The sequence below is a fragment of the Notothenia rossii genome, assembly GCF_949606895.1.
Source record: "Notothenia rossii genome assembly, chromosome: 3".
In the NCBI taxonomy this organism is placed as follows: domain Eukaryota; kingdom Metazoa; phylum Chordata; class Actinopteri; order Perciformes; family Nototheniidae; genus Notothenia; species Notothenia rossii.
This window is the reverse complement of record NC_136901.1, coordinates 96,320,899-96,347,794: the sequence shown is the minus strand read 5'-3', so window position 1 is coordinate 96,347,794 and position 26,896 is coordinate 96,320,899. Positions and strand designations below refer to the sequence as shown.

Sequence of the window (26,896 nt, the reverse complement as noted above, 5' to 3'; positions counted from 1 at the left end):
TTTTTGTATATTTCCATTTAATCTTGTGGACGTGCAGATTCCCTAATAAACTATATGAAAATATATAAAGTCTAACACGTACACACACACCTCTGCTTCTGTTCGGCTCTGTGAGGTTGAGGCAGGCTTTAGACTCGACTCCTCCTTACAGACCGAACAACATTACAATAATAAAGACAATAATACATCATAATCAAATAATAATATTTAGATTAAATTATCTTATATATTTTAAACCTGTTTCACTTATTGCGGGTCGTAAACACAGAACAAGAAATGCTTCAGAGGTGACTGCACTTCCTGTTTACTGAAACTCAAACACAGCAACATATTAATACACTTTAGATATCATTAGATTTAACTGTTGATTGTTTTATTGGTTACAGACGTGAAAAAAGAAACACCAAATTTGGAAGTTTTATTTGATTGAAGAACACACAGATTAGACACATCAGAACACTTCTCCTCAAAAAGTAAATATATTAGAGTGTGTGTGTGTGTGTGTGTGTGTGTGTGTGTGTGTGTGTGTGTGTGTGTGTGTGTGTGTGTGTGTGTGTGTGTGTGTGTGTGTGTGTGTGTGTGTGTGTGTGTGTGTGTGTGTGTTTATCTGCAGTATTTGGACTTGAAGGCACTCAGCAGGTCTCTGTACGGAGTCTCAGACTGACGGACAGTCTTCAGTCGGAGGAGTCTGTGGAGGAGGCGGGACCTGAGGAGCAGGTTGTGGGACAGACCAATCAGAGAGGAGGAAAGCCAGTACAGAGCCAGACCCTGAAGGGGGACATGAACACATGAGTACATGAACACATGGAGCACTCAATACTTGAACAAGTGATTCCATTAACACCTTAACACATGAAACAGTGAACACATGAAACAGTGAACACTTGAACTGTCACCCAGAGGGAACTGTCACTCAGCAACACACTCTCACTCCATAATCGTCCAGGAGCGACGTTTGGTCAGGGTCCCGTGGCGTGCAGTTGTGACGCTCCTAGGCTCCTTCAGCTTCATAAAGGGACGCAAAGAGCTTTCAACTGATTGCAATGTATTCCCATCTGCGGCGGGATTTGACGCTCATGGAAGCACGGCATTCGTTTGTGTCGGATGCCCTTAAAGGCAATGTGAGCATCCATTCCCATTGGATAACGGAGAATTGTACACCAGGAAGTAAGTATTCCCCTTACTGTCGATTGATTTGACAGTGATATCTGCACTACTCATCGACTAAACAACACCAGATTATCCTTGTTAATTACACAACATTGATTGGTTTAAATTGTGTGAAATGCTTTTGTATTTTTCCCCTTCGATTCGGAGAAACAAATATTTTTTCGGAGTAAAGGATGGCAGAAGACACTACACTACCCAGAATCCCCAGCTATCGTTTAGGACTACACCATGTGCCCTGTTTGACAAACCCCGTGATTAGTTCTCAAGCTCTGTGATTGGTTGACCTCCAACTGCATTCCATATGAAAAAAAACGTTTCGTAAAAGATCAAATCATACTTTATTCAGCAGTGCTTGCTTTACTCTTTGAAAGTCATCACATGAATGCATTGTAATAAATGGTTCGGCTGCATTAAATATATTACACATCTGTCGTAGTTCTTTATTTATCTACAGAGATCGGGCTCAGAATAGACCGGAAACTATCCTTTTACCGTTCAGTTTGAATTTCACAATAAAGTTAGTAGTAATATTTTGTTTTGATATTATTGTTTTTTATTAACTACTAGACCGCTGGGTCATGTTAAGAACATCTTTTCTGTGTCGCTGTGGGTTTTTTCCATCGCTTTTGTGTTAAAAATATCAAAACAATAACTAAATATATCCGTCATAAACTAAACCAGAAACAGCAGTATATTTTATTTTGTTAACCCTGTAAACTTGACAGCTTTTTAACCCAAACCAGCTAGCCAACCAGTTAGCTGGGGATTCTGGGTAGTGTAGTGTCTTCTGCCATCCTTTACTCCGAAAAAATATTTGTTTCTCCGAATCGAAGGGGAAAAATACAAAAGCATTGCACACAATTTAAACCAATCAATGTTGTGTAATCAAGAAGGATAATCTGGTGTTTTTTAGTCGATGAGTAGTGCAGATATCACTGTCAAATCAATCCACAGTAAGGGGAATACTTACTTCCTGGTGTACAATTCTCCGTTATCCAATGGGAATGGACGCTCACATTGCCTTTAAGGGCAGCCGACGCAAACGAATGCCGTGCTTCCATGAGCGTCAAATCCCGCCGCAGATGGGAATACATTGCAATCAGTTGAAAGCTCTTTGCGTCCCTTTATGAAGCTGAAGGAGCCTAGGAGCGTCACAACTGCACGCCACGGGACCCTGACCAAACGTCGCTCCTGGACGATTATGGAGTGAGAGTGTGTTGCACTCAGAGGGAACTGTCACTCATGCCCCTTTCACACCAACGGCTCGGAGCTGGAGCCTGAAAAGTACCGTTTTTTCCTGTTCACACCGCAGCGGCGCCGCCTCTTAGCTCCGGAATCCAGTTCACTTCCAGCTCCAAAAAATTGTCGGTCTAGAGGCAAGAGCTACGGAGCTAAGAGGCGGCGTCGCTTACGTCGAGGCGTGCAGGAAACTAAACCCACCTCCCCTGAACATGGGTCGACTGAAGGGTCTCCTCATGCCTGCCTACAAGCAGTGCTGAGCAAAGTGACTAGAACCAACCACACACTTATAAAAGAAACACACTTAATAAAGTCAGGCAGCACTAACCAGGCTGCGTGTGATTCTGTTTATTTGACCTTACTCTGACCATCGTTCACTGTCATTGATCATTGTGGAGAGAGGCAGACGTTTTGTTTTATATCAGCTATCGGATGGAATCAATCCATGGGCTGCTCAGGTTGTCGTGTCCGACTATCACAAGTAGAATCATAATGAACAATAAGCCGGTAAAATGTGCCTGTAGAAAACGGCTTATGCCACAATAGGATAGCAACAAGTAGTCAGTTTAGCTTCGGTTGCTATGGTAACATCACCCATTTTATACCAGAGACACTTTCATAACAGCGTGATGCCAAACAGCGTCAATTCAGACTGACACACATTCACTTAAGGGGAACTGGGGATATGTATCAGCTGCTGTGTGACAGTCAGACAGTGAATACTTTAGAGAGGCCGCTGCAGTGTGAGCTAACCCGGAGCTAACGGGAGAATAAACTCCAGTGGACGAGCAGCAGCACTGCAGCGATCGGTACATGCCGCTGAGACACATTAATAAACAATGAACCACGGCGCTCTGGAGAAAAGCATAAGGTTGGAGAAGTCGTTATTTTATTTAAATCTGACTTTGTGTGTTTAAAAGCAACACGATCATCGACCCGACGCAGTCCCCCGTTGTTGTTGTTGTGAGCGCCGTTGGGGAGCAAATCAGCGATGTAAACGGTGACGTCATGACGCAGCAGCGGCTGCACCAGTCGGGCTCTGGGTGGTGTGAACAGAGCGGGAGCAGAAAAGGGAAACCGGAGCTGAACCAGAAAAGCTCTAGCTCGGAGCTAGAAAGGGAAAAGCGCTGGTGTGAAAGCCGCATCAGAGGGAACTGTCACTCAGAGGGAACTTTTACTCAGAGGGAACTGTTACTCAGAGGGAACTGTCACTCAGAGGGAACTGTTACTCAGAGGGAACTGTTACTCAGAGGGAACTGTTACTCAGAGGGAACTGTCACTCAGAGGGAACTGTTACTCAGAGGGAACTGTTACTCAGAGGGAACTGTTACTCAGAGGGAACTGTCACTCAGAGGGAACTGTTACTCAGAGGGAACTGTTACTCAGAGGGAACTGTTACTCAGAGGGAACTGTCACTCAGAGGGAACTGTCACTCAGAGGGAACTGTCACTCAGAGGGAACTGTTACTCAGAGGGAACTGTTACTCAGAGGGAACTGTCACTCAGAGGGAACTGTCACTCAGAGGGAACAGTCACTCAGAGGGAACTGTCACTCAGAGGGAACTGTTACTCAGAGGGAACTGTCACTCAGAGGGAACTGTCACTCAGAGGGAACTGTCACTCAGAGGGAACTGTCACTCAGAGGGAACTGTCACTCAGAGGGAACTGTTACTCAGAGGGAACTGTCACTCAGAGGGAACTGTCACTCAGAGGGAACTGTCACTCAGAGGGAACTGTTACTCAGAGGGAACTGTTACTCAGAGGGAACAGTCACTCAGAGGGAACTGTCACTCAGAGGGAACAGTCACTCAGAGGGAACTGTCACTCAGAGGGAACTGTTACTCAGAGGGAACTGTTACTCAGAGGGAACTGTCACTCAGAGGGAACTGTTACTCAGAGGGAACTGTCACTCAGAGGGAACTGTCACTCAGAGGGAACTGTCACTCAGAGGGAACAGTCACTCAGAGGGAACTGTCACTCAGAGGGAACTGTTACTCAGAGGGAACTGTTACTCAGAGGGAACTGTCACTCAGAGGGAACTGTTACTCACAGAGGGAACTGTTACTCACAGAGGGAACTGTAGCAGCGATGGGAACCATCAACACGGAGAACCCTCGGATACTGTTCGTTACAATCCTCTGAAGACGAGAGGGGTTCACCCTCTGCAGAGAAAACACCTGAAGAAGAGAGGAGGCTCAGGTTAGAAACACCTGAAGAAGAGAGGAGGACCAGGTTAGAAACACTTGAAGAAGAGAGGAGGACCAGGTTAGAATCACCCAAAGAAGAAGTTACCTCTACGATGATCAGGTTGGTGAGTCCGAGGCCGAGCGGCAGGATCCAGGTAGAGTCCGGTACAGTGAGATCAGGAAACCAGAGAGCGCCCCCTGCTGCCAGGTCAGCATGCAGAGCTGCAGAGACACAACTACTGTCACAGGAAGAAAGGCTCAGGGTGTAGATTTCTGAGAACATGTTCCTACTTCTCAGGATCTGGTTTACCTGGCTGATCAGGATCTGGTTTACCTGACTGATCAGGATCTGGTTTACCTGACTGATCAGGATCTGGTTTACCTGGCTGATCAGGATCTGGTTTACCTGGCTGATCAGGATCTGGTTTACCTGACTGATCAGGATCTGGTTTACCTGGCTGATCAGGATCTGGTTTACCTGGCTGATCAGGATCTAGTTTACCTGACTGATCCAGGGTGAGGTTCCGGAGGGCCAGAGAGAGGCTGATCCACAGGGGCAGCTGAACCCAGATCAGCAGGCTGGCTTTGAAGGGGTGACAGTTCTCTCTGACATAAAGCTGAGAAACGATCCTCCGCAGGTTCTTCTTGAACTGGAATCTGAAACAGAACCGGCTCAGTTGATCTTTTTGATTGTGTGTGATCAAGTCTCTGCTCCCGATTCTTTGAACCAGAACTTTGTTGCTTTGACTCATGACGAGATAAATAAATCTGAAGGTTGATTAACTTATTTACCTGCTCTGTTTCTCAGTCCAGCTCCTCTCTCTCGCTCGGACCGACACTTCGTATCGAAGCCTCTTAGCCAGCTCTGAGATCTCCACCTGCAGCGCCTCTACCTGCAGAGTTACCACGGTTACCATGATACACCACCCAGAGATATCACGGTTACCACGATACACCACCCAGAGTTACCATAATACACCACCCAGAGTTACCACGGTTACCACGTTACACCACCCAGATACCACGGTTACCATAATACACCACCCAGAGTTACCAATCGTTACCATAATACACCACCCAGAGTTACCACGATACACCACCCATAGTTACCACGATACATACACCACCCAGAGTCACCATGGTTACCACGATACATCACCCAGAGTTACCATGGTTATCACGACACACCACCCAGAGTTACCACGGTTACCACGATACACCACCCAGAGTTACCATAATACACCACCCAGAGTCACCACGGTTACCACGATACACCACCCACAGTTACCACGACACACCACCCAGAGTTACCACGGTTACCATAATACACCACCCAGAGTTACCACGGTTACCACGATACACCACCCAGAGTTACCATAATACACCACCTAGAGTTACCACGGTTACCATGATACACCACCCAGTGTTACCACGATACATACACCACCCAGAGTCACCACGGTTACCACGATACACCACCCAGAGTTACCACGGTTACCACGACACACCACCCAGTTACCACGGTTACCAAGACACACCACCCAGAGTTACCACGGTTACCATGATACACCACCCAGAGTTAACACGATACACCACCCAGTTACCACGGTTACCACGATACACCACCCAGTTACCACGATACACCACCCAGAGTTACCACGATACACCACCCAACAGAGGTGGGGACTCGAGTCACATGACTTGACTCGAGTCAGACTCGAGTGGCATATTTTTGGACTCGAGACTTGCTTGACTAACATTGATAAAATACTTGACTTTGACTTGGTATTCATGACTTGAGACTTGACCTAAGCTTGAGACAGATGACTTGAAAGGACTTGACTGTTTAAAATTAAATATTTGCGTTTGTTTTTGTAGTGAGATATTACGTTTAGTTTTATCGAAACGTGATTGGGTGATTATAGCGCCATGCACGCAAACCTGGCAACCCAATAGAAGGCAGGACTCTCAGTTAACATGGCAGCGGCTAGCGTTACTCCACAAATAGTGAAGTTTGGATTCAAGGGTTATTTTGTCGATGACGGTAATAAGAAGAGAACAGCGGTATGCAGGGTCTGCAGCATAAAGATCAGTGACAGGACAACCACAACATCCACCTTCCTTCGTCACTACAAAAAAACCCACAGAGAAAGGTGCGTGAATGTGTTGTGTTAGCTAGAAAGCTAACGTTAAGTTTAAGCTACGTTAGACTTGGTTTCAAATCGATTAAGCAAAGAGAAGAGAAGACAAAACGGTAAATTAACACTCGAACCGCCAAGGGATTCATTTTGACTAAACCTGATCCTGACGGACTGTCAGGAGAGAGAGATAGAGAGAGAGAGAGAGAGAGAGAGAGAGAGAGAGAAAGAGAGAGAAAGAGAGAGAGAGAGGAGAGAGAGAGGGAGAGGAGAGAGGAGAGAGTTATTATCAGAAGTTACAGTAATGATTCTAGTGTTAACAGACCTTTAAATTAAATATGTGGAATGGAAAATGCCATATCTGATTTTCTTACCTGGAGTTCTGCCTTTTTGAACAGACTTTCTGAGTCCTAGCTATATTGTCTGCAGTTCTAGGGTTAATATGAATCTAATATGATCGTCATCGGTCTAAATTAGATTTCAAATGATTAGCTGTGTATGTAATGAAGATCATAGTGTGGGTTGAATCCATTTTCATAACCACTGTCTTTGAACTGATTTAAATGTGGAAACTGGGCTTATTCATCAGAATGTTCATCAGAGTTACCACGGTTACCACGACACACCACCCAGAGTTACCACGGATACCACGACACACCACCTAGAGTTACCACGGTTACCACGATACACCACCCAGAGTTACCACGGTTACAACGATACACCACCCAGAGTTACCATGGTTACCACTATACTCCACCCAGAGTTACCACGGTTACCACGATACACCACCCAGAGTTACCATAATACACCACCCAGAGTCACCACGGTTACCACGATACACCACCCAGAGTTACCACGGATACCACGACACACCACCTAGAGTTACCACGGTTACCACGATACACCACCCAGAGTTACCACGGTTACAACGATACACCACCCAGAGTTACCATGGTTACCACTATACTCCACCCAGAGTTACCCCGGTTACCACGATACACCACCCAGAGTTACCATGGTTACAACTATACTCCACCCAGAGTTACCACGGTTACCACTATACACCACGGTTACCATGACACACCACCCAGAGTTACCATGGTTACCACTATACTCCACCCAGAGTTACCACGGTTACCACGATACACCACCCAGAGTTACCATAATACACCACCCAGAGTCACCACGGTTACCACGATACACCACCCAGAGTTACCACGGATACCACGACACACCACCTAGAGTTACCACGGTTACCACGATACACCACCCAGAGTTACCACGGTTACAACGATACACCACCCAGAGTTACCATGGTTACCACTATACTCCACCCAGAGTTACCCCGGTTACCACGATACACCACCCAGAGTTACCATGGTTACAACTATACTCCACCCAGAGTTACCACGGTTACCACTATACACCACGGTTACCATGACACACCACCCAGAGTTACCACGGTTACCACGACACAACACCCAGAGTTACCACTACTATCTCTATTCACTAACTCTATGTACTAACCGCTAACAGAACCCCCCCTTTAGTCCCGCCCCCCTGTCACTCACCCGGGCCAGCACCACCGTCTGATAGGCTGCGAGCGGCAGAGTAACGACGGTCCGGACAGACAGCGTTGCCACGACGATGCTCAGCCACCAGGGCAGCCCCCCCGCCTGCTGGACTGTCAGCAGGAAGTGTTCCACCAGGTGGACCGGAGCCGAGTCCGAGAGGGAGCTGTACCACCCGGGAGGGACTCCCCCAGAGACCCCCACAGCATCAGGGACCCCTTCAGAGACCCCTACACCTTCAGGGACACCATCAGGGCCACCAGAGAGCCTCCGGACCCCTGACAGAGTCCCGAGTCCTGACAGAGACCTCATTCCTGACAGAGTCCCGAGTCCCGACAGAGTCCCGAGTCCCGACAGAGTCCTTATTCCTGACAGAGTCCCAAGTCCTGACAGAGTCCTCATTCCTGACAGAGTCCTGATGGTTGACATCAAACAGCAGACAGCAGGGGGTCCGTCTGCCGGAGGTTCAGGACCTGGTGGAGGTTCAGGTCTGAGACCCAGTGGAGGTTCAGGTCTGGGAGCAGCAGAACCGACCCGCCTCAGGACACTGGACCTCAGTGCCCCCCCTACAGTCCGCATGCTGACCTCCTAAAGCAGACAGGAGGGATCAGTTATTTTTTATTAAAGGCAACAATAAAATTAGAAAATAAATTAACTTAACCTAATGTACAATGGGATCAAGTCTGTCTGCTGTGTGTGTCTGCTGTGTGTCTGCATGTGTGTCTGCTGTGTGTGTGTGTGTGTGTGTGTGTGTGTGTGTGTGTGTGTGTGTGTGTGTGTGTGTGTCTGCTGTGTGTGTGTGTGTGTGTGTGTGTGTGTGTGTGTGTGTGTGTGTGTGTGTGTGTGTGTGTCTGCATGTGTGTGTCTGCTGTGTGTGTCTGCTGTATGTGTGTGTGTGTGTGTGTGTGTTTGTGTGTGTGCTGTGTCTGCATGTGTGTGTCTGCTGTGTGTGTCTGCTGTATGTGTGTGTGTGTGTGTGTGTGTGTGTGTGTGTGTGTGTGTGTGTGCTGTATGTGTGTGTGTGTGTGTGTGCTGTGTCTGCATGTGTGTGTCTGGTGTGTGTGTGTCCGCTGTGTCTACATGTGTGTGTCTACATGTGTGTGTGTGTGTGTGTGTGTGTGTGTGTGTGTGTGTGTGTGTGTGTGTGTGTGTGTGTGTGTGCGCGTGTGTGTGTGTGTGACTGAGCGTGTGACTCAGTGTGTGTGTCTGCTTTGAGTTTCTGAGCAGTTTGTTATGTTAGCATGTTAGCATGTTATTTTGTTAGCACGTATTCTCCACAGTTAATAACCCCTACCTTCCTCCAGCCCTCCCGGATATCCGGTCCCTGATGAGCTCCTGTTATCAAATAGATGTATCTTTATACTTCATTTCATTCATTTATTTCACCTTCGAGTCTCTAACCTGGTTATGGCTCGAAAGGATCCGTCTTGTGTAAAACTCTCGCGAGAGTTTGGCTGAATGTCACGTGGCTGAATGTTTACGTTTGTCAGACAGCCTTTCAGTTACGATCGTTAACATCAGTTGCCCACAGCAAATGATGGTGAGAAGCTAAACTATCTATTAATGATGTCAATGACAGGGAGTGTGATAGTTGAAATAGGGTGTTAGCGGTCTTGCTGGTTTTCAAAGAAGAATGACAACACTGTAGATCACCAACACTATGGTTTATTTTTTATTCACAGGCAAGTCAACGTTGTCGCAGTAAAAGTCCCAAGATAGTTCCTGGTGCAATAAAATGTTCTCTTGCAGTGTTTTACTATTAAGTCTAATGTTTCTCTATTAATATTGATGCTGCATTAATGTGTATGTTGCATGTTACTGCTGTAGATGTGTTTCCGAGCCGCTCCGATTACAACGAGAGTTACAACGAGAACGTGACGTCATATTTACACAAGACGGATCCTTTCTAGCCATAACCCTCTAACCTGCGCAGCACGGCGTCCCGCAGTGATGACGTCCCGCTATTTCCCACCGCCTGTCGGGTCACTCTGACGTCTCAGGAGTGAAAGTTGTATGGGCATAGATATGTCTCATAATTATTTGTGTGAACATACAAATAATTTGTGTGTAAATATGTGATTTGTAAATGTAAAACACCACAAATGCATTTAAAAGATTTGCAAACCCACAAATAAATGTGCAAGCGTAAAACGGATCAGCAAATACGCTAAATATTTTCACAAATAAAAAAAAGATCTGTGAATACCTCTAACATTTACAACTTTCGATCAGGTGTAGGTACCATATGTGTTATTTGTTCATATATAATTTGTAATTCAATAATATTTACTTTATCAATTTGATACTCCTTACGTTTCTACAGGATCATTCTACAGTATCATAATTATTTTGTTTCATTTCATTATTATTATTTAAAAAAAATGATTGTATTAAATCAAATGTGTCTTTGAAGAGGTGCTAGATTACTGAAAAACAGCTGTTAGTGTGTTTATGCACCAGGCTGCCAAAGATAAACAAGCAGTTTGACCGAGAGGCAATTCAGTGCAGAATACATTTTTATTTATTTGCACACTGAGGATTCTTCACTGGGGTGAGGCGGGGTCTGTTGTTCCCTCAGCCACCAGAAAACAGCTCCAGCTGCAGTACCCCCTCTTCTGAGAAGAAACCCTGAAGCCTTCCTCGCCGTCCACTTCCCCGGTAGCCTGTCCCTACGTCCTTATACAGGCTGTCACACTGGAAGCACCTGGACATTTGGTAGGCCTTCCTGTACTCCTGTTTGTGTCCCTCTGAGAACACATTCCAGTTGACGACACCTGAAGTGGAATGTCATAAGACAATTACAATTCAGACAGAAAAGAACAAAACCTTCCTGAATTTAGCTGACCTTACTCTTAGACAATCAACTTCCTAATACTAGGATAGAAGCAGGCAGAAGTAAAGACACTTGATAAACTTACTGTCAAGCCAGTTGAAGTGGGCTTCCTTTTGGAATGACCCCTGGCTCACGATGTAGTTAAACCTCTCGCAGGTAAGGGCTAGCGTGCATATTGCAGGATCACCATCCTCGAGAACGACACGCATAAGGATCCTGCAAATTATGCCTTCAGGCAGCTGTAGATATAAAACACGACTTAATACCAATACTCTTTTTATCTTCACCAAACCATTTGTCGTTCACCATCTCCGTTAGAATGTCTTCATCAAGCTCAATAGGGGAGGCATAGGATAAACAGTAGGTTATGGATTTTAAATGTGTACATTGATAGGCTTTCATTCCACTCCTCCATGCCAACTCCATGTTCACCTGGCACTCATCGTTTTCACAAGAGACATGCTGATTTTCTCCCCACACTTTATTCTGAACATGCAGAGGAGTACTTGTTCCATGGACGGCTTTGTGGAAAGCATAGACTCCATGTTCAGGATCCATGCATTCACTTTGTACGTGGGAACTTAGGGTTATGTCCTTTCTTTCGGCTGAGTGCTTTCTTTCCATGTGCCTTTTCACATTTTTTTAATTTATGAGAACATGGCAGAAGGGACATTTCTTCTTCAGTACTGGCTCTGCACGGACCCTTTGCATCTTTCCCCCTGGATGATGGGGATTGCTGGATCTGGGATGATGGGGATTGCTGGATCTGTGATGATGGGGATTGCTGGATCTGTGATGATGGGGATTGCTGGATCTGTGAAGATGGGGATTGCTGGATCTGTGATGATGGGGATTGCTGGATCTGTGAAGATGGGGATGGCTGGATCTGTGAAGATGGGGATGGCTGGATCTGTGAAGATGGGGATTGCTGGATCTGTGAAGATGGGGATGGCTGGATCTGTGATGATGGGGATGGCTGGATCTGTGAAGATGAGGATTGCTGGATCTGTGATAATAATAATAAATGGGATTTATATAGCGCTTTTCTAGACCCAAAGACGCTTTACATTATGAGTCAGGTCGACAAACAAAACAACAACAAAAACACAAATAAAAACAAAAAACAAAACAAAAACAGAAAAGCAGTCAGGAGGATGTCGGTTCAGAGGGGGGGAGGGGCGGGTTTAAGGATAAGCAGAGTTGAAGAGGTGGGTTTTGAGACGGGACTGGAACAGGGTGAGGGAATCAGACTCACGGAGGTCTTGGGGGAGGGAGTTCCAGAGCTTCGGGGCTGCCACAGAGAAGGCTCTGTCCCCGAAGCTCCGGGGGGGGGAGGGAGTTCCAGAGCTTCGGGGCTGCCACAGAGAAGGCTCTGTCCCCGAAGCTCCGGGGGGGGGAGGGAGTTCCAGAGCTTCGGGGCTGCCACAGAGAAGGCTCTGTCCCCGAAGCTCCGGAGTTTGGCCTTGGGGATTGAGAGCAAACCGGCTGAGGTGGATCTGAGGGACCGAGGTGGTTGGTAGAGGATGAGGAGGTCAGTGAGGTAGGGGGGGGGGGGGGCAGATGGTGGGGGGCTTTATAGGTGAGGACCAGGAGTTTGTAGTGAATGCGGTGTGAGACGGGAAGCCAGTGGAGTTCTTTGAGGACCGGGGTGATGTGACGCCATGATTTGGTGTGGCTGAGGAGTCTGGCGGCTGCGTTCTGGACACGCTGGAGTCTGTTGAGGGATGTTGTGCTGATGCCGAAGAGGAGTGAGTTGCAATAGTCAAGGCGGGAGGAGATGAAGGCGTGAATGAGTCGCTCAGCTGCGGGGCGGGTGAGAGAGGGACGGAGTTTGGCGATATTGCGGAGGTGTAAAAATGAGGTTTTTCCAACTTGGCGGATGTTGGGGTCGAGGGAGAGGATGGTGTCGAATATCACGCCAAGGTTGCGTGCCTGGGTGGAGGGGGAACAGGGGTGCCATCGATGGTGAGTGTCAGGTTGGGGGTTTTGCTGAGGGTGGATTTGGAGCCGATGAGGAGGAGTTCAGTTTTATTGCTGTTGAGTTTGAGGAAGTTGTGTTGCATCCAGGATTTGATTGCAGTCAGACAGGATTCGATGTGTGTGAGAGGGGGGTTGTGGGGGGATTTGGTGCTGAGGTAGATCTGTGTGTCGTCAGCATAGCAATGAAAGTCCAGGTTGTGATGGCGGAGAATCTGACCAAGGGGGAGGATGTAGATGATGAAGAGGAGGGGGCCGAGTACTGAACCTTGGGCAACACCTTGGGTGACTGAAGCTGTGGTAGAGGAGTGATTGTTGAGGGAGATGAAGTGGGGTCTGTCGGAGAGGTAGGACCGGAGCCACCTGAGTGCAGTACCTTCGATACCGATATCCCGGAGTCGGGTAAGCAGGATGGTGTGGCTCACGGTATCGAAGGCTGCACTCAGGTCAAGGAGGATGAGGATGTTGAGGGAACCGGTGTCAGCAGAGGTGAGGAGGTCATTGAGGACTTTGATGAGGGCCGTTTCTGTGCTGTGGTGAGGACAAAATCCAGACTGAAGGGGTTCAAAAAGGTCATTTTTTGGAGATGGCGGTGGAGATGTTTGGAGATGATGCATTCTATTGTTTTAGAGAGAAAGGGGAGGTTGGAGATGGGGCGGTAATTACTGAGGGAGGAGGGATCCAGACCGGGTTTCTTGAGGATGGGAGTGACAGCAGCAGTTTTGAAGGCAGAGGGAACGGTTCCTTGGGACAGGGAGGAGTTGAAAAGGTTGACAATGTAGGGGCAGAGGACGGGGAGGCAGGACTTCAGAAGAGGGGTGGGTAGAGGGTCAAGCGAGCAGGTTGTGGGTTTGGAGGAGCTGATCAGTTGGAGTATTTCAGGGGGGGTAACCAGAGTGAACTGGGAGAGAATGCCGTGGGGAGGAGGGCTCGGGAGGTCAAGGGAGATGGAGGGAGGAAGTGTGGCGGTGGATGTTGGGGGAGATGTTTGTGTGTCACATGCAGCGGATAGGGAGAGATTCATGGCAGTGATTTTGTCAGAGAAAAACTGGAGGAATGAACTGCATGTGGAAGTGGAGGAAGAGAGGGTGTCAGCATGGGGTTTGAGGAGCTTGTTGACGGTGGAGAAGAGGGTCCTGGGGTTACGGGAGGGGTCGATGAAGATGGTGGAGAGGTAAGCACATTTTGCGGCATTGAGGGCGTCTCTGTAGGTAGTGAGATGGAGTTTGTAGGAATCATGGTGAACTGTGAGGGATGATTTCATGGTTAGGCGTTCAAGCTGGCGGCCGGTTTGCTTCAGTTTACGGAGTGCAGGGGTGAACCAGGGTGAGGAGGTTTTAAAAGTGACATTTTTCCTTTTGAGGGGGGCCAAGCTATTGAGGGAGGCGAGTAGGGTTGAATTAAGGTGGTTGAGTTGATCATCGGGTGAGCTGAGGTTCGAGTCCAGGGGGAGAGTAGAGGATAGCAGGTCGGAGAGGTGCTGGGGATCAACAGAGCGTAAATTACGGAAAGTGATGTTCCTGGATGGGGGGGGGGCGGCGGACGGGGGAGGCGGTGGTGAACTGTATGAGTTTGTGGTCAGAGAGGGGGAAGGGGCAGGGGTGGAGGTCGAGTACTGTGAGGTTGGTGGAGCAGACAAGGTCAAGGATGTGTCCTTTATCGTGGGTGGGGAAGGTGACATGTTGTGTAAATGAGAAATTGTCCAGAAGGGAGGAAAATTCAGAAGCGTGTTTGCAGGTGGTGGAGTCCATGTGGATGTTAAGGTCGCCGAGGAGTAACAGACGTGGGGAGAGGGATGAAGCAATGGTTAGGAGTTCAGTGAGATCAGAGAGGAAGGAGGGGTGTGGTTTAGGGGGGCGGTAAATGAGGATAACTGTCAGTGAGGGAGGGGTTTTGAAGGCGAGAAATTCGAAGGATGGTACTGAGGGGAGGGTGAGTTCTGTAGTCCGGATGTTCTGGTTGTAGATGACAGCCAGCCCACCACCACGGCGTGAGGGGTGGGGTTTAGTGATGTAATTAAAACCAGGGGGGGATGTTTGATTAAGCGAGAAGAAGTCATTGGGTTGTTGCCAGGTTTCAGTGAGCAGAAGGAAGTCGATGGATTTGTCCAGGATGAGTTCGTGAAGGATGTGGGCTTTATTGTTGAGTGACCGTATATTTAGAAGGGCAAAATTGGTCAAGTGGGGGGTTGTAGGGGTGGTGGGAGGCTGGAGAGGTATGAGGTTGTCTAGGTTAGCAGCGCGGGGGTGGGCATGAGAGGGGGGGCAGTGGAGCAGAGGAGGGGGGCTTGATGGTGGGGAGAAATGGCTTGTTATATGTGTTGGGAGGCGGAGGGGAGTGGGATCCGCTCCAGGTATTCCGTGCAGCTGGGAGTGTAGGTGAGCGGGGGAGAGTGTAAGAGAAGCAGTAGGAGTTGCGTTCTGATGACGCGTCAGGTGTGCAACAGTGCGTTGCATGGAGCAGATGGATGCAATGGATTGTCCGTGCTGAAGGTAAACAAAACTGCGGCGGGTGCTTCGGTGAATGTAGCGGGGTCGACGAAGGAGTCCAAGATGTCTGATGACTGAGATGGAAGACGGAGTGGAGGAGTTGGTCAATGACAGCAGCTGTGAGATGGAGTATTTCAGCATGATGACAGGCGGAATGGCTGGGAGCAGTGTGATGGCAGCGATAGCAGCTAGCGGGCTAGGTTCACAGAGGTGGAGGATTGTTGTGGAGACGAGGAAGATCCACGACATGGCAGGAGGATGTGAGCAGCGGGACGGGACAGATGCACCCCAGAGATGAAGGCAGGAGGCAGAGAGAGTCCACAGTTGTTGCGTGGGACGGAGACAGACAGTAGGCGATGTAGCAGATAGCAATAGCCACCCGGCACGTTGATGGCTACGTGAGGGCAGCCGGCTACAGCCAGCAACGGAGGCAGAAGTCCAAAATAAGTACAACATTTAAAAACAATGTGCATTGCATTAAAGATGTGTAAATGCAGGGCAGTGGTCCAATTCGAAAGATTGAAGAACGAATGGTAGCTGAGGGTGATAGAGGGTGACAGAGGCGGAGAAGCGGCGAACAGTCAACGCCAGCGTCCTCTCCAGCAGCAGAAAAATCTCCTACAATGGTGATGGGGATTGCTGGATCTGTGATGATGGGGATTGCTGGATCTGTGATGATGGGGATTGCTGGATCTGTGATGATGGGGATGGCTGGATCTGTGATGATGGGGATTGCTGGATCTGTGATGATGGGGATTGCTGGATCTGTGATGATGGGGATGGCTGGATCTGTGATGATGGGGATTGCTGGATCTGTGATGATGGGGATGGCTGGATCTGTGATGATGGGGATTGCTGGATCTGTGATGATGGGGATTGCTGGATCTGTGATAATGGGGATTGCTGGATCTGTGATGATGGGGATTGCTGGATCTGTGATGATGGGGATTGCTGGATCTGTGATGATGGGGATTGCTGGATCTGTGATGATGGGGGTTATGGCAGAGTGCTTCGCCTTGCACAAAGCCAGGTGTTTTACAATGTTAGCTTTGCGCGCCAGCATTGATTGGCAGTACAAGCAGTGAAAATGATATCCTGGTCTGCAATTTAATCGACATCTGTAAATTAGGGCTGGGCGATATATCGAGTTTACACGATACATCGTGGATTGCACTCCATGCGATGTCGTAAATGACCACATCGTGAACATCGAGTATTATGTTGTCAAATCAATTTCCCGCCGCGGCCAAAATGAGCTTTCCTTTCTCCCTCATAGACACAGTCACACACGCAGGCACACACGCAGGCCCCGTCTAACTTGCACACAAACATTACACACATGCACAGTGACAGAGAGCAGGGCTCGACATTATAAATGGCCCGCTGGCTCGGAAGCACTATTTAGACACCCCGGGCCAGCATAACGTACTTTCCACTTGCCCGCTCGGGCCACTAAAAATATTGCTTAAAAAAAATAAAATTGTCCAGTGGTATTGGTACTTTGACAAGCAATGTTGTTAAATTGTTTCGTTTATTAACGCTACAACAAAGCGTTTCGTGAGGCGGTTGTCGTTGTTGGTTGAAAGGCAAACGGGAGCCTGCTCGCGCTGGCTCTGCAGCAGCTGTTTGCTGCAGAGCCAGCGCGAGCAGGCTCCCATTTGCCCGTGAGCGCCGGGCAAAAAACTATCTTCAAATAAAAGAAAGTCACCGGAGGAGTTAAAGGAGAGTGACAGGGAGCATGAGAAGAAGAGGGAGAGAAAGTTTCAGCCAGCTTGATCGATGGAGTTGGCTTCTAGTGGTGCAGTGACACGTCCTAAAACCCTTTAATAATCTATCCATTAGATTTATGATCCGAAAATTATAAAAGTAGGTAGACATGTGGAGATTATCCGGCTGAACAAAACGTGCATTTATCAAACAGGTTTGTTTTCCACAGACCTTATTTCCAGCTATTTTCCAAAACCCTGTGGAGAAATCCCATTGCTCTTTGTGGAGGGAACCAGCAGCTTACTTCCTGGTTTAGGACGCGTCACTGCACCTCTCAATATGATGCCAATATGAACAAGGTCTTCTGTCGGCTCTGTACATCAATGACCTCTGCTGACAGGAAGTGAAGAGTAGAACATATAAAGGTATTGGCTTTAGGGAAATGTCCCAGCAGGAGAATGAAGGATCTAATCTAATACATAGCCATTACATTTCTAACTCCTGATGACAGGAAGACAGAAAGCGCATTATAATAATAATACTACTCATAATAATAGCAGACATTTTTTACAATGACCACAATATCATTATTTTCATAAACCAAATATGAACAATTGAGGAAAATGAGGAAGAACTGATGATTCAAATGTTGTAGTACAAGTAGTAATGTAGTTAGTGCATAAATTACTATGGCAACAAATGTGTTCATTTTCTTCATTATTAGTCGATTTTTTTTAATGCAGACATATGTTGCAGGGACTAGAATCATCATACTGGCGTGACTGTAAACATCAGGGGGTTAAATAAAAATCAAAAAAAAAATTTTTTTTAGAGGACATTTCAGAATATCGCGATATATATCATAAATCGCGATGTAGTCAGTAAATATCGCGATATCATTTAGAGACCATATCGCCCAGCCCTACTGTAAATGGTATACCCTTAAACATAAGAACATAGAATTGTAGTATTATTATTTTGTGATCATATTATTTTAAAATGTAAATTATGAATACCAAACATCTGAATCTAGTAACTGGTCACCACAAACAAATCATAGAAGGACTTATTTTGATTTATTGCTCAAATGGAACTGATCATAACATTCAGGCTGCTTTTAATGCAGACACATTGCAACTCCATTTGCATTTCACAAGAGAATGTTTGCTAACTTTACCTTCATGGAGAACTGCTGAACAGTTGAGGTGGCTCTCTAAATGGGTTTGGACCTTGCCCAGTCTGGCTGGACGGAACAAATCTGAGACACAGAATGGGCAGTGAAAGTCTTCACAACAGGTAATGCACCGTTGAAGGTCCGGCAAGGATCTCCCCTCTTGGATTGTAATAGGCATCTTGAAAAGAGAGAGCCTAATTGGTCAAACTGAACATTTTGAAATAATTTCACAGACAGACATAAATTAGGCCTAATTGTTAGATTCTGACACGACAGGTTCTAACCTACAGAATAGGCCGACATAACTGACTAAAACACCTCATGCAATATTACACAACATGTCAAAATGATGAGACTGTCTGATAAACAATAAACAGGCAGTCAGCACAGTTAAGATTATTTACAATGAATTCAAATAGTAATACAATGACTATTAAAGAAGCATTTACACTGAAGACAGAACTTAGGCTACTGCTGATTTAATGTAGCGGACGCACAGATCATATTGACATGCTATTGTCATCCTTTGAAGTTTAATTCATTAGCTGACTATAATTAAGGATCAGGGTTGGGAAGGTTGCAGATGAGTAATTACCCTGTTAAAATGTAATAAGTAATGTAACTTGATTATGTAACTATTTGGATTGAAATTCTAATGTTAATTATGGTTATTTTATGTTTTTTGAGAGTCACTTTGGATAAAAGCCTCTGCCAAATAACATAACCATATGTTATAACCATAACACGGTTTCATTAAACAAATAAACAAAATGGCTAACAGTTGGTTTTGCAGCAAGTCATCATAGGCTAACAGATGACATTTAGCACGTGTTGCTTGTATGGCTGTCCAATTCAAGACAACAGAATATTATTATATATTAAAATCAAACAACATGATTCACATTACTCACACTCGGGGCTTAATTTGAGCCGGAACACGCCGGAACATGTTCCGGCACCTCTGAAATTGGATCCTGAACCTTTTTTATTGGATCCGCCACCTCCCGTGTCACTATGAAAAAAAAAAAACGCCCAAAAAAATAAATGACTGTTTGTTCGGTGTTCAATGTTGTTATATGTCTTGTTAGTGTTTATTCCCCATTGAAGTTCCTCAAAAATCTTGTGTTTGCCTTTTTGATGCGTTTACATTTTTAAGGTTTTTAGCGGGAGAGGGGGGGAGGGGGGGAGACTAGAGGTGTGACACATAGCCTACGCTTGCGCTGGTTGAATACATAACAGTTAGCTTCGTGTCTACAATGTCAAAAAGACAACAAACTTTACTTAACTTTTTCAAAGTCAGTGACCAGCAGTCAGATCCAAAACGATCAAAAATAGTTTCCGAAAATCATGAGTGTGAAGACCACGGTGGACAGAGCAGTAGTATGCAGCCTACCATCGATGCTGCTAATGCACCTGTCGTTAGAGGGGATATTAGCGACCCCCACGGGGAAGGAGATGAAGGGGACGAGACGGATGATGTGAACTTGGAATCTGCGAGAGATAGTGATGGCGATGAAGCAGGTATTGTCAGGGACACTCACGATGGGCAAATCTGGACAGATGCCCAGTTTACACAGAAAAAAAAAAGTTATCCATGGCTGACAATGGAAACCACTGGACTGGGCTGTGCCATTTGCAAACAAGTGGGATCACTGGGTCCGGAAAAAACTGCAGGTGTGAAACTTGCAAAAGAATGGATCTCGGGCTCGGTGACATCATCTGCGCCAGATTTTTAAAAAAAGCAAAGAGCCTTAAGGAAAAAGGTTTTTGAGCATGGGAATACCAAAGCACACGCAATGGCATCAACTATTTTGGATAAGGCAAAGGCAAATGTATTTGTTAACACAGTAGTCAATGCCCAAAATGACCAGGTGCAAACGACTGCCAGAATCTTTCGCACAGCTTACAAGGAGGCCAAGCGTCATAGGCCATCTTATGGATTTGAACATGAGATAGACTGTCAGGAAATGAATGGTGTGGAAATGGGGAGGATTCTCCACTCAAACGTCGCATGTTCTCATATACAACAGCACATTGCAACTGACATGAAAAAAAAACTGCTTGAAAGGATTGTCACTTGCGCTCCAAAAATCGGACTCATGCTGGACGAGGCCACAGGGTTGAATAAAAAGAGCGCATTAATCGTGTATTTACGAGTGCCGTTGCCAGAGATGGATTCACCCGAGAACATTTTCTTTGAGCTCGTGGAGTTGTGTGATTTTGGTGCAGAAGGCATTGCCCGCAAACTGCTGGATGCCTTACAGCACGCCAAGTTAGACGAGGCCTTCCTCTCAAAAACTCTCGTCGGTCTCACATGTGACGGTGCGTCAGTGATGCTCGGGCGCCACAGTGGGGTGGCAGCTCGACTCAAAAATCTCTTCCCAAACATCATGGTGTGGCACTGCTCTGCGCATCGACTTGAGCTTGCAGTTGGTGATGTGATGAAAGAGATGGGGGCTATGAATCATTTCAAGATCTTCATGGATAAGCTTTACACACTTTACAGCACATCAAACAAAAACCGGCTGGAGCTCAGAGTGTGCTGACGGTCTGAACATTCAATTGTGCAAAATTGGCCGGGTGTTAGACAACAGGTGGGTTGCATCCAGTCTCAGAACAGTCGAAGCTGTGTGGAAAAGTTTTGCTGCCCTCAACACACATTTTACACACGCAGCGGAGGATTCTGCTCGCGGGAGCACATCTCGGTAAAGCTACCATGGCTTGGCAAAGCGCCTTTCATCCCATGCCTTTGTTTCCAATCTAGGACTTATGTTTGACGCACTGCAAGAATTGTCAGAGCTATCTCTCGAGCTCCAAAATTGAGAATGCAATATCATAACGGCTCATAAAGCCATTTGCCGACAGATCAGGGTGTTCGAGGCTATGTCTGAGCGGCCCGGACGACACAGCCTATTAAGCCAGCGTGGGGTCGAGGAAAACACCTTTCAGGGAGTACCCCTTCATGCAGGTCGGCTCACTGACAGAACCCTGGACCAGAGGACGTTTTTTGGGAGTCTGGCAAGAAACTTGGAGAAACGCATGCTATCACTTGGGGGAGACCAATCAGGATACAACAAGCTAATTGAGGATTTAAAAGTGATTTATCCACAATATTGGCCACAGGATCGTGACGCAGACGCGCTGTTTGGAGAGAGTGAAGTTGAGACGCTCTGCCAGCAGTTTTGCATCGAAAGCCCGCGGAGGGTCATCAGGGCATTCAGGGAATACCGTGACAATGATGGGACATTCATCCCAGATGAACTGAAAGACCTCTTGGCTGCGGTCAACACGATCCCCATCTCAAGTGCTGAGTGTGAGAGGGGCTTTTCCCAGATGAACCTAATCTGTTCAGAAAACAGGGCGTCTCTTCTCCCCTCAACGATCTCCTCCCTACTCTTCCTTTGCCTTGTCGGCCCGCCACTTACCCGGTTCAACCCCGTTCCATATGTGAGGTCATGGATTGCAAAAGGACATCGAACTGCACTGGACACAAGGTGCAGAGACAGAAGCAGGAAAATGGAGGCCGGGGGCTCTATGGCTGCTGTATGGGCCGTTTTGGACAAATGATGGTAGGAATATATTTGTCCATGCTGTGTTTGATTATTGGGTGGTCTATGGTTTAATATGTCTGCAAATCTATTTTGAAATCGTAACTTCGTAGAAATCGTAATTTTCCCACCTGTTGTTTTGTTTCTCCCGTTAATTTAACGGACAGATATAATTGCTGCTTGTTAAAATGTTGCAGTATATATATTTTTTACATTCCGCACTCATTTGGTGCAGTGTTACATCGTTCTGTAATCTGAAGGCTAACAGGCTACAAAAATAAAAATTGACCTGATGTAGAAACATCGTCTGTAAGTGTATTTTTTTGTTTGTTCCCTTACCTCTAACCCCCGTACTGAGCCGCCGGATCCACCCCCCCTCTGCGTTCCGGCACCTCCCACTTTACAAATTAAGCACTGCTCACACTCTTACTGTAATTAGTGATTAAATCAACAACTAGGACACCTAGTTGGGCTTGCCAAAATCACGCTAGTTTCATTAAAACTATAATCAAATTATATAAATCAAAAGGCTAAGGAAGCTAATGCTTTTGCCGAAAGCTATAGCTAACGAATAGTTGTTTTTGCAGCCGGTTAGAAGCTATCCTACGATTACAGATGTTTGCTTGTATTGCCTTAAGACTATCATAGTTAATGTTAGCTAATCACAGTTCATTTCAAGACACCGGAATTGTTATTAATGTTAAACAAATAAAACTTTAAAAGCACTTCACATTACTCACACTCTCTGCGTTGTCGTTCATGTGGGAGTGTCACGAAAAACTAGGGAGCTGTATCTACGCGTCTGTATCTACCGGTCTGTATCTACCAGTCTGTATCTACCAGTCTGTATCTACCAGTCTGTATCTACCAGTCTGTATCTGCCGTCTACGACGCTGCAGCTTCATGCTACTCCATTTTACACGGCCAAATTCCGAATGTATCGAAACTCCGGACTCAACGTAAGAGCTGCTTGTGCCTCTTCGCGGGGTGCTAACATTTAAACATACACTTCATTCTTTACTTTGTCCGTTATTATATGGAGAAGATATTGCTTTTTTCTCTGTCATGTTGTTTCCATAGCAACAACTTCAAAATAAAAGCATCTAAATAGATTTGTGTTCTACACACCAACATACGTTATTTGAACACCCCTCTCGATCGATTTACAAAAAAATATATAGTATGGCCCGCCCTAATACACCAACGCAGTTGTCGCAGTAATCGAACACTCAAATACCTCAAGATGAAGCAGGATGGCTTTGCGCATTCTCGCTTTCCAGCGCTGGGATCGGAGTCTCTCCTGATTCCTGTTGTTGGTCAGAAGTTTTTGCCACTGCCGTGAGGCACATGCTACAACGGGTTTCATGACTCAATTTGTTTCATGTGGTCACTGAATATGTTTTTCGTTGTTGAGATTTAAATCACAGGTGTGCCTGGACCTTATATAGCCTGTCAGGTCCCTCATGATTAGTTAATTACTTGGATTAGAAATTCGTTGCAGGTGTTTTGTGAAAGAGGTGTGAGTTGATGATTTATCATGTCATTTAGCCTACTAGTTTAAAAAGGTTAACATAGCCTATAGTATAAGGTGACCAGATTTTCAAAATTAAAACCGGGGACATTTTGAGTTTTGCCGTCAATATATCATTAACATAACCAATTTTCTTCACTGTTAAAGAAAAAAGGGGGACCATTCTGGTTCAATGTAATTCGTACATTTTAACTGTTGGATACAAACAGAAGGACTAGCTCATATATGAGACTTCAAAGGTCTTTTATTTTGAAACTGTACATCAGATTGTCCTGATTCTCTCTGAGTGACTATATGGGGTGTCCTGCTATCACCCTGGAGTGAAATAAGTCTTTGATAATTTGACAGTTTTTTTATTTATTCTTGTATAAAAACAGAAGGACGATAGCCCATATATGAGATTTCAAAAGTATTTTATTTTGAAACTCTACATCAGAATTTCCTGATTTTCTCTGATGGACTAGATGGGGTCTCCTGCTATCACCCTGAAGTGAAATAAGTATTTGATTGACTTCGAATGACTCTTTGATTATGGACAGTTTCCATTAAATAATAATCAAAATATAGATGTACAATAGATCTAATTTGAGATTTTAAACAGCATACATTTTAAATTGTGCTTCAGAAAGTAATGTTATTTTAGGAGTGTTGTGAGATGGTGTCAACATCAATTGAAATGAGTCACCCAGTGGAAATGTTAGATATGTCTTCATAACTGTATCCTTACATTTTACATTCACTCAGTTATAATTTGGTAGTTATACGTAGTTTGTTTTAATTTATTATCGATCACATTATATAGTACATATTTCTTAATTTAAGCTCCAGTATATATGAATATGTTTGGTGGGTCATTCCTAGCATTCGGTGCCATTTAGGTCCCCACCACATTATATCATATATTTTGTATTTAAAAAGGTCTAATGCTTATTTTTTAAAAGCTTGGTTTTAAATGTTTATACCCTCTACCATAAAACAACAATGTTATTTAGCCAGGATATTAAAAATTATAAATAATTACTCTGATTTTAGCACAAGTAGGCCAAATTGCTGTGTCCCCAATCATGTTTGCTCAACTTCTGTAACAGATATACAAAAAGAAATCAAAGAAATACAAACAAAATTCTACATTTTTGTGAGTGTTGTATGACCCTTTTGCTAATATTCCTCACCAAATTGAAATTGTTGTTATTAATTCATTTGTATTGAAAATAAAGTGTGTGTCCCCTGTTTGAATGTCCCCCCTGTTACTCTGATTTTAATCCCTCTGGACACGCCCCTTTACTATTCTACTATTTGTATGACTCAAGAAGAAGAAGGATACATTTTGAGTGGGAAATAATCTTCAAGAAGCAGAGTGAATGCGTTCTTCCTTCAACGTGTTTCTAATGTTTTAAAGAACCTAACTATTGCGGTAAACTAAAGCATAAAATGTCCACCCTGTTATGCTCATTTTTAGTGGAACTGATCATTTGTTTTACATTTAGAAAATATGGTGAATATATCTATCAAATATATGTTTCTGTTGTCACCAAGTGCTAGCTTGATTATCATCACACATGTAGCAATAGCCAAGTTTAGCATAAAATGTCCACCCTGTTACTATTTTTCACAGTAACAGGGTGCACACACAGTAACTGGGGATGGTAAAAAAAAAAAATGTAAGCATAATATCCTGAGCTTGACCAAAATATGTTTCTTATACTTTAACAAGCCATCATTCAGATTACATTTTTAAAAAACATGGAAAATTATGTTTTTTATTTTTGAATACCCTAGCTGAAATGGCACCGAATGCTTGGAATGACCCTGGTGTGTTTTTTTAGATATATTTGTTTTTGACCGAGTAAACGCTTTTATTTTGAAGGCAGTTTTTACAGGCCTCTACCGTAATGCATAGGATATTCGCGCACCGCAACACAACGTGTGGGCTGGCTTGACTTTTATTTTCCGAAGTGGGGGCTGTTGACCACAGTCTGTTTACCCAGTGTTTCCTGACATAAAACGTTTTGTTTTATCTTGCTATGTGTTTTTAACGTATATTAAAAAACGGGGACATTTCCGGGGACAGTTTCAACCGGGGACAGGCTAATACAAACGGGGACTGTCCCCGGAAAACGGGGACGTCTGGTCACCCTACTATAGTATAGTGTATAGACAGTCATTGGGTTTTTGGTGTTTTTGCATGTGTGCATGTGTGAATATATGAAACGTACATAAGCCTCATGTAGCCTATATGTCTCCCTTTATTTGTAGGGTACTTTTTATAATAATGTTTTAGTGCTGCCCAATACAGAAGAGATGCTAGTATGTGTCGAACATACTCATACATTCGTGTCATACTTGTTGCAAATGGAATTAAAAGTAAATATGTGGGGGAACAATGTTCAGCTGATCTAACAGAGATTACAAAATACAGCGCTCTAACAAAACACTCACAGCTGATGCAGCTGTTGCCACGTCATAATTAACGGACGTCGCTTTAATATGACCGCGCAGAGGAGAGGAGTTCTCATTTCTCTAACCGCCTGCTGCTTCCCCTCCTCTCTCCTCGGTTCCCTTCCTCGGCTCCTCGGCTCGCATCTCCTGTGGGCGGGACTAAGGCCCTTTCTCATTTCTCTAACTCCCCTCCTCGACTCCTATCCTCGACTCATTTCCTCGAGACTTAGTCCCGCCCACAGGAGATGCGAGCGGAGGAGCCGAGGAGGGGAACCGAGGAGAGAGGAGGGGAAGCAGCAGGCGGTTAGAGAAATGAGAACTCCTCTCCTCTGAGCGGTCATTTTAAAGAGACGTCCATTAATGATGACAGGAGGCACAGCAGCCCTCTGTCTGATGGACAGATGTGTTCATGACCACTTATATATTTACTTTGATCCATTCACAGTGCGGTATAATGAGACAATAACAGGCAACAGACACACACACACACACACACACACACACACACACACACACACACACACACACACACACACACACACACACACACACACACACACACACACACACACACACACACACACATATATATTGTATATATTTATATAAATATATACAATTTCAGAATCAAACAGAGCACTCTCATAATAACGTAACACTATCAGAGACTGGATATATCCTCCCCCCCCCCCCTCTGGTCGCTACAATGAGGAAAATAAATTACGGGCCAAAAGTTGTATTTACAAGTATTAAAAATAAGCAGAGGACACCAAACCAACTGAGACCCGTCTGTCCGCGGCATCTACGCACACACACACTGTACCACACACACCTACAGCTCCTAAAACAGGCTACAGCCGTTGTGTATTTTATTATGTGAAGCACTAAATGGTTT

General features: G+C 45.4%; 2 protein-coding genes across 8 annotated transcripts; both read right to left on the bottom strand.

The window, feature by feature from the left end:
* Positions 1-404: 404 nt before the first annotated feature.
* cox18 (cytochrome c oxidase assembly factor COX18) lies at positions 405-9,751 on the bottom strand. 4 transcript variants are annotated; one of them, XR_013806248.1, is made up of 8 exons: positions 9,598-9,751; positions 8,304-8,891; positions 5,387-5,487; positions 5,097-5,251; positions 4,701-4,816; positions 4,459-4,585; positions 604-768; positions 405-543 (listed from the first exon to the last, which is right to left on the bottom strand). XR_013806248.1 is itself a non-coding variant. In XM_079670394.1 (8 exons), exons 2-7 carry the CDS (start codon positions 8,880-8,882, stop codon positions 604-606), a joined length of 1,224 nt encoding a protein of 407 aa, XP_079526520.1. In that variant the 5' UTR covers positions 8,883-8,891; positions 9,598-9,749; the 3' UTR covers positions 405-543. The 4 variants fall into 4 exon arrangements, 3 of the variants coding, with proteins under 3 accessions (XP_079526520.1, XP_079526521.1, XP_079526519.1); XM_079670394.1 differs by having other exon boundaries at positions 4,478-4,585; positions 9,598-9,749; XM_079670395.1 differs by having other exon boundaries at positions 405-768; positions 9,598-9,750.
* Positions 9,752-10,707: 956 nt separating this feature from the next.
* LOC307032421 (uncharacterized protein) lies at positions 10,708-25,217 on the bottom strand. Of its 4 annotated transcripts, XM_079670392.1 has the most exons (5): positions 22,772-23,204; positions 19,395-19,495; positions 18,487-18,661; positions 11,222-11,375; positions 10,721-11,077 (listed from the first exon to the last, which is right to left on the bottom strand). In XM_079670392.1, exons 3-5 carry the CDS (start codon positions 18,490-18,492, stop codon positions 10,878-10,880), a joined length of 360 nt encoding a protein of 119 aa, XP_079526518.1. In that variant the 5' UTR covers positions 18,493-18,661; positions 19,395-19,495; positions 22,772-23,204; the 3' UTR covers positions 10,721-10,877. The 4 variants fall into 4 exon arrangements, with proteins under 4 accessions (XP_079526516.1, XP_079526517.1, XP_079526518.1 ...); XM_079670390.1 differs by lacking the exons at positions 11,222-11,375; positions 19,395-19,495; positions 22,772-23,204 and adding an exon at positions 23,269-25,217 and having other exon boundaries at positions 10,708-11,077; XM_079670391.1 differs by lacking the exons at positions 11,222-11,375; positions 19,395-19,495 and having other exon boundaries at positions 10,712-11,077; positions 22,772-23,231.
* Positions 25,218-26,896: the final 1,679 nt, after the last annotated feature.

Excerpts from the sequence above, each read along its gene's own strand:
- cox18 (XM_079670393.1), bottom strand. The coding sequence starts at position 8,882 with ATGCGGACTGTAGGGGGGGCACTGAGGTCCAGTGTCCTGAGGCGGGTC. Across the intron at positions 4,586-4,700 it reads CCAACCTGATCATCGTAGAG|GTGTTTTCTCTGCAGAGGGT; the intron begins GTAACTTCTTCT and ends TCTCTTCTTCAG. Across the intron at positions 769-4,477 it reads TCGCTGCTACAGTTCCCTCT|GGTCTGGCTCTGTACTGGCT; the intron begins GTGAGTAACAGT and ends GTCCCCCTTCAG.
- LOC307032421 (XM_079670389.1), bottom strand. The coding sequence starts at position 14,794 with ATGTCACCTTCCCCACCCACGATAAAGGACACATCCTTGACCTTGTCT.